The 6,851-nt window shown below is 23.2% G+C and overlaps 2 protein-coding genes across 2 annotated transcripts in view; one reads left to right on the top strand and one right to left on the bottom strand.

Annotated features, from left to right (window-relative positions):
- The first annotated feature begins 2,338 nt into the window (after positions 1 to 2,338).
- Positions 2,339 to 5,349, top strand: LOC126896581 (dnaJ homolog subfamily C member 8). The gene is made up of 4 exons (XM_050669498.1): positions 2,339 to 2,810; positions 3,393 to 3,551; positions 3,620 to 4,021; positions 5,041 to 5,349. Exons 1-4 carry the CDS (start codon positions 2,742 to 2,744, stop codon positions 5,152 to 5,154), a joined length of 744 nt encoding a protein of 247 aa, XP_050525455.1. The 5' UTR covers positions 2,339 to 2,741; the 3' UTR covers positions 5,155 to 5,349.
- Positions 5,350 to 5,690: 341 nt separating this feature from the next.
- LOC126896580 (carnosine N-methyltransferase) overlaps positions 5,691 to 6,851 on the bottom strand; it is a 4,823-nt gene continuing 3,662 nt past the window's right edge. The window contains exon 7 of the mRNA XM_050669497.1: positions 5,691 to 6,093. Coding sequence (XP_050525454.1) covers positions 5,830 to 6,093 — 264 coding nt within the window. The 3' untranslated portion in view covers positions 5,691 to 5,829. The remainder of the gene's footprint in view (positions 6,094 to 6,851) is intronic.

Below are 6,851 nucleotides of genomic sequence, written 5' to 3'. Positions count from 1 at the left end.
ATATTAAAAATTAAGTAGTAGTCTGGAATCAAAATAGTGGACTTACTCTAGATTTACCATGAGATTATGCAAAAAGAAAAATTTGATAAAATATTGACATATTTCAACAGAAACCTCAATTTTTATGTACGTGTCCAATCACTTATAGAAAGCAAATTGTTGGGATATTATTTTTCTTTAAATTTTTAATGTAATAAAATAATGTAGCACCATTAACATTTTTATATAGATAAATAACTAGGTTTTGAGATAATTAAAATTCAATTTCTTTAATCTTTTAATGTACTTTGTAATTTATTGATGAAATCAGTACTAGAAACCATAACAATTTATGATTTTTGAAAAATTTTACCATATCTAGTAAGTTGACTAATATTGAATTTTTTTTATATATTTATAAGGTTAATAAAAATAAAAACCAAGAGTATTATCAAAGTGCTTATAAAACAAATTCATTATAGATAAACTAATTTACTGATTTAAAAATAAATTGTGCGAAAACCAAAATATTTTTGGTTCTTAGTCCTGATTATCTTTAAAATTACTAATACTACAGTGAATTACATTGATTTTAGTCTTAATGTTTTTATAATTTTCTAATTTGTAAGCTGGTAAAAATATAATATATAATAACATAAATATATTGAGTTTCAATAAAAACGTTTAAGTTGATACAATTTCTAAAAGAATGGGACCAAATTATATTTTTGAAAATTAATATATCTATTTTATATTAATATTTAAAAAATTATATTGAACTTAATATATTATCTTATAAAATTAAAAAGATATATTTTGTTTTGTTTCAAAACATTGCGTTGATAGTTGAGCAATAAGTTTATGTATGTCGTGTAAAATTTTAGCAAACAAATATTTAATTAAAAAAACATAATAAGAGATTTCTCGAATTAATTAGTGGAGTACAGATTAGATTTAGATGATAAATTAAATTGCTAACTTATAAAAACTGCTGGACCCATTTTCTTTTAGGCTAAACAATATTTTGCACTATATCCTATATTCATAAGCCCATCTGAATATGTCAGTACCTTTACTTCGTACAATATAGAGTAATATTATTACTTTATGAAGTATAAATTTTTTATTATCAAATTAAAAAATGTATTATCAACTTCTTTCATTAGATAATAAAAAATTATACACGAAGTATAGACTAATAATATTTGGCCTTAGAAAAAATGGCTTCATTCGCTAATATGAACTATTAGGTCAGTTCGCAATCTTGTTTATTATCTACATCTGTGAATCACAGTTACTGTGCCTTAGATTATGAATAATGATTAGTGATGGATCGTTCACGAACGAACGGGTCATATCAGTGAACGAGTTGATCCGGATCGCAAAAAAAATAGATATCGTTCATACGTTCATTCGTTCGTTCGTTTCACGCAATATATCGGACACACTGTTTCATGATTCGTTCATTTACTGAACGTTTACCTGCACTTCGGTTAAAACCTATGCCTAACCTTATATTCTTATAATATAAAAATTTAAAAAAAAAACGAAGAATATATTCTTTATAAGTATATACTTATAATGTTTTCTTAAAAAATTAAATAAAAAAATACTTATTGCCAATGAGAGTTTAAAAGCAACACTATTTGGTTTGTGATAAAAACATTTTTATTGCTGGTCTGCAGACTAAATTTTCAAAGTTGTGACATGTTTCTACTAACATAATCATGCAGGTTTTATACAGTTAGATTATTTCAAATATCCTACTATATTGTTCATTTGAAGAACAATTTTGAATTTTCAATATATAGTTNAACAATTTTGATTATCAATATATAGCTATTTATTTCATAAATATTACATTCATATAATTATTTATAAGCGAAAATAGGTCTATGAATTATTGAATTTAGCAACTAGGACAAAAATTGACTATTAGACTAATATAATTTTTGTGAGAGGTATTAAACCACCTCACTCTTTTATAATCTGGTCATAGCTGCTGTAAATTGTAATATCTGATTTAGGTGAATTAATTTCTCTATAAAACTCACATATGAAAACAAATAATTTAAATGATTTCGCTTATTATAGAAACAAATTTTATGGATTTATGTACCGCAACTCATCCACTAGTATAAATTATTTGTTTTTATTCTATACAAAAATATTCGTGTATAACAGCATATTATGTTATTTCAAGTAATTTGTATTTGAAAAAATAATATATAACCCGATTATACAAGTGTATTATCAGTAAAAATTCTGATGTTACGGTAATGTTACATGGTGAAAATGCGAATTTGAACGACTCGTTCAGGAAAACCATAGTAAGGAGTAATTGATAAGAACCGTGACCGATCGTAAGAAATGAACGAAAGAACAAGTTATATGAACGGGTCATTTGAACGATCCGATCCAAACGATCCGGATCGTTCGATTGACCCGAAATTCCCATCACTAATAATGATCTAAAATTTATGACGAAAATTAAGTTATTAACTAAAGCCATTTAAGAAAACTGTAGTAACCAACTACACGGTATATTAAATCTTCAATAACCAATGATAATAGTACTAAATCATTTTTGTTGTGTATATTTGATTAATATTCCTATTTGATATAAAAGCATAATATTTTTTCTTTGAATTTAAGATATTAAACTTAAATAAAATATATTTCTGTGACAATTTGTACTGTAACATCAAGTTTAAATGATTTAATTCCTACAAAAAATTTAATTTGATTAACTTTTTTAAAGTATGGCTAACAATCCTGAGGAACCAATATTAATGAAAACAAGTGAAGAGTTTGATGAGTTTTACACTGAAGTAAGTTAAGAAAGTAAAAATTATACTAGCAAAACTCTTGTTCAATAAATTTCCTTGTAATTATAACTCATAGATCTCATATTTCTATTGGAAAAAATTTATATATAATTATTGATGTACAACTACATAAAAACTATGTTACAAAAAATCTGGTGTAACATACTCTTTTTTTTATTCCTAAACAATTTTTTTTTTAACTTCTATTAAGTTTTTTTATAAATTATTTCAAATAATTTTGACCATCTTTTGTACCAAGAATTGAGATGCTGCAACTTGTCAAATATATTTTATATGTTGCATTTGTGTTATTATTTCTAATTTTATCATATCTAATAAATATTATGATTTAAATTAACACACAAAAAAATCTAGTCTTGCATTATTATTAAATATGTATCATGTAAATTTAAAATGTATAAATTAATCAAAAAAGGGTTTAGTAAACATTATTATTGTAATAAATTGTAGGTTAATACATAATATGTTATATACAATAAAGGCAATTTTATATTGTTATTTCAATAATTTATAGTTAAATAATAAATTTTTTGAATTATGATTATTTATAAAATCTATTTGTAGGTGAAAGAAATAGAGAAACGTGATTCAGTATTAACTCCTAAACAGCAATTAGATAGACTTTTAAGACCTGGAGCTTCATATTTTAACCTTAATCCATATGAAGTTCTTCAAATTGATCCAGAAACACCTTTAGATGAAGCCAAAAAAAAATATAAAAGAGTGAGTACTCTAAACATTTTTTAAAACTATATTGTATTCTAAATATTAATATACATTTATTTATTCAGCTATCAATCTTAGTACATCCTGATAAAAATCAGGATGATTTAGAAAGAGCTAACACTGCATTTGAAACAGTGAATCGAGCATGGCGAACTATTGAAAATGATGAATGTAGAAAAAAATGCCTTGAAATTATTCAAGAAGCAAAAGATATGACTGAATTTATGATTACTGAAAAACGCAAAAAGTTAAAAAAAGAAGGCAAAGAATTAACAGTAGAAGAAGATGACCCTGCTATTATGAAACGTAGTATATATGTCCAAACATGTAAGTTATTTGCTGATTTAGAACGCAAAAGAAAACAACATGAAGAAAGAGATCAACAAGAAAGAAAACGAAAAAGAGAACAAGAAATTGAAGAAGAACAGAAGGCTTCTATGTCAAAAGAATGGCAGAAAAACTTTGATGCAAGTATTATTCATAATTTTTTTAATATAAGTAACTTATATATACAAGGTTCAAAAAGTGAGTTTTAGTAAATAATTAAGTCTTATAGATGATAATAAATAACAAACATATATTACTTTGCAATTACGAAGAAAAAAATTAAACATGTTGTGTCCTTTTTTATAAAATACCCTTAATTGAATTGTTATACTTTTTTAGTGTACAATAACTATTCAAAATTTAGTTTGAATATTTTTATATTAGAAAACAATATTTTACATTCTACAAAAATTCATCCTCTTCTATGTTCAAGTTTGTTATTTTTTATAGATAAAAAGTATTTTCTTAAAAGTTTTAAATGTTAAAATGTCTCGAAAATTAAGGGAAATATTTATTGTATTATAAAAATTTATTTTATACTTATAAAAGAACATCCAAGTACCTTTATCGGTGCATCAAAAAACTTCTTAGGAAAGCAATAATTCTAGAGAAAAGAGTAGTGGTAGAAAAATTTTTAATATATACAATTAAATGTGATGTTATATATATACATTTACATGATCTTTACAATTTTCGATAAATTATAGAAACCTAGTTGATTATCTAAAATAAAACATAAAAAAAAAATATATGTGATTTATATTCATAATCTTAAAATACAAGTTATTTTATAAAATAATATTAATTTTTGGGGGTAGGAATGTAGTTTGAAGCAGTGGATTATTCAGTCACTGCTTTAACATTGATGCTTTAGTTGCACTATTTGCTGTTAGTTACCTGATAGGTAACTATACAACAATTTTATCTGTGATACACACCTTACTCCCTTAGTGGTTCCAATAGCCATAATGAGGTTGCGTCAGATCAAAAGCTGATATAAAATTCCGTCAAATCGTTAAGGCAGAGCCAACATTGAATAGTTGGGATAAAGGCTACATGATGATGATAATTTTGGGGCTAATTCTGTTGGTCGTTTAAATATTATTGTTATAACTGTTATATATTTTTTCAAAGTTTAGTAATTATTTTTAATACATAGGAATCTAGAGAAAGTAGAGTAAACAGTTGGAAAGCTTTTCAAGAAAAATCTAAAAAATCAAGTAAAAAGATAAAATCATTTAAACCACCAAAACATAAAGCTGAATCAAGATAAATTGCAATGCATTGAATATTTAATAATAAAACTATGTAATATAGTTATCTTAAATAATGTACTTTATGTTTTATAGATGTACAATATATATATATATATAACATTTAAGTGATTCAACTAGTTTTTTTTTATTACTTTAAAATGTTTTTTATTGTAGTGTAACAAATTTATAATTTCCAATGGTAATGTCATGGAAAAGTAAATTGATATGTTAGTAATATGTAAAAAAAAAAAAATGATGTCAATTTTTTTTATTGTATATGAACATTAACTTAAAAAATAAGACTTATTTTAATATATATTCTAATAGTAAAAGAAACGCTACTATTAAAGTAACTGTTCAATAACATTTCATATTTACTTCAAAATTAAATTATACATTAATATTCATGCTTTAAAATGTATAAATTATTACATGTTTTAATATTTTTATTTAATTAAGTAAAGTTTTTTCATTAACTGTGGACTGTGTAAATATAATCACTTAATTCTAACTAAAGATGTTTTTTCCTAAATGTCATGTCATTTAAAAAACAATATTAAATGAGATTCAAAATGTTATAAACAATTTATCAAAATATGCACATAAAAATTAGGTCCTTTTTATCTTTTTTGTAAATATTACAAATGTATTTAATCTTAATTTATTATCACAAAAATTTGAAAACTGTCACATTATAAGCATTTATCAATATAGTTACACTCAACATCATGCTCTTCAATGTCACTTCTTGGTGATAAATGACCAGAAGCAGTATTTAATTGTTTAAGTGGATAGTCAAAATTCTCAATGTTATTTATACAATTTTCAGAAATTGAGGGTGTTATAACATGTGGAACTTTTGGCTTACGACAAACAAAGTAAACACTTTTGTATTCATATTGCAACATAGATTGAGGGTTTTGAGCATATTTAGTTGGTATATTTAATATTTCCTTCTGAAATAACATTAAAAATATAAATTTAGAATATATTGAAAAATATAGATAAAAATCGATTGGTGGTATAATAATAGAATACTATTTAGTTTTTTCTTCTATAAACTCAAACAATACAAAATTTGTTTAAAATCGAAATCAAGACAATTATAATTGAATTTTTAAAAAGCTAAAAAATTTAACCTTTTATTTTCTAATTTTATTTATAATTGAATAAAATTCATAATATTGTTATTATTCAGTCATAATCACTAAACTATTATGTTTAGAATCCTGGGTATAGAACTCCAAATATTCATTAATATAGTTAAATTTAATATACACAAGTTGTTAGATAGAATAGGTAGCAAAAATTTTTTACTGTAAGGTAGCATTTACCTTTAATATGGCCTTGACGTTACATTTACTAGTTTTTCACTAGTGATATTTATTAAAGTTTATGTGTCATCGTTATGTAGCATCCCTTTTAGTAGTTTTCAATTTTCAAAATTTTATGGAAAACATTGTATAATTATAAAAAAATAAAAAGGAGGTTTTTTTTTATTTTTGTTACTTAACTATAAATGGCATACATATAATCAATTTTAACTCCATTAAATTAATGTCTTTGAGTTAAAATGCCAAAATTTTAATAGAATAAAAAAAAAGGTTTTTATTATATTTTGAGTTTCAATCATAGCATAATTAAAAAACTTAAGAAATAAATATAGTTTACTTAACTAAATTTATATAAATGATAATTATTATGAAAAAAAAAA

This window comes from Daktulosphaira vitifoliae, unplaced genomic scaffold (assembly GCF_025091365.1).
Source record: "Daktulosphaira vitifoliae isolate Bord-2020 unplaced genomic scaffold, ASM2509136v1 Scaffold_1, whole genome shotgun sequence".
NCBI lineage: Eukaryota > Metazoa > Arthropoda > Insecta > Hemiptera > Phylloxeridae > Daktulosphaira > Daktulosphaira vitifoliae.
Note: the sequence above shows the minus strand (reverse complement) of the source record. Positions and strands in the feature narration are given on the sequence as shown.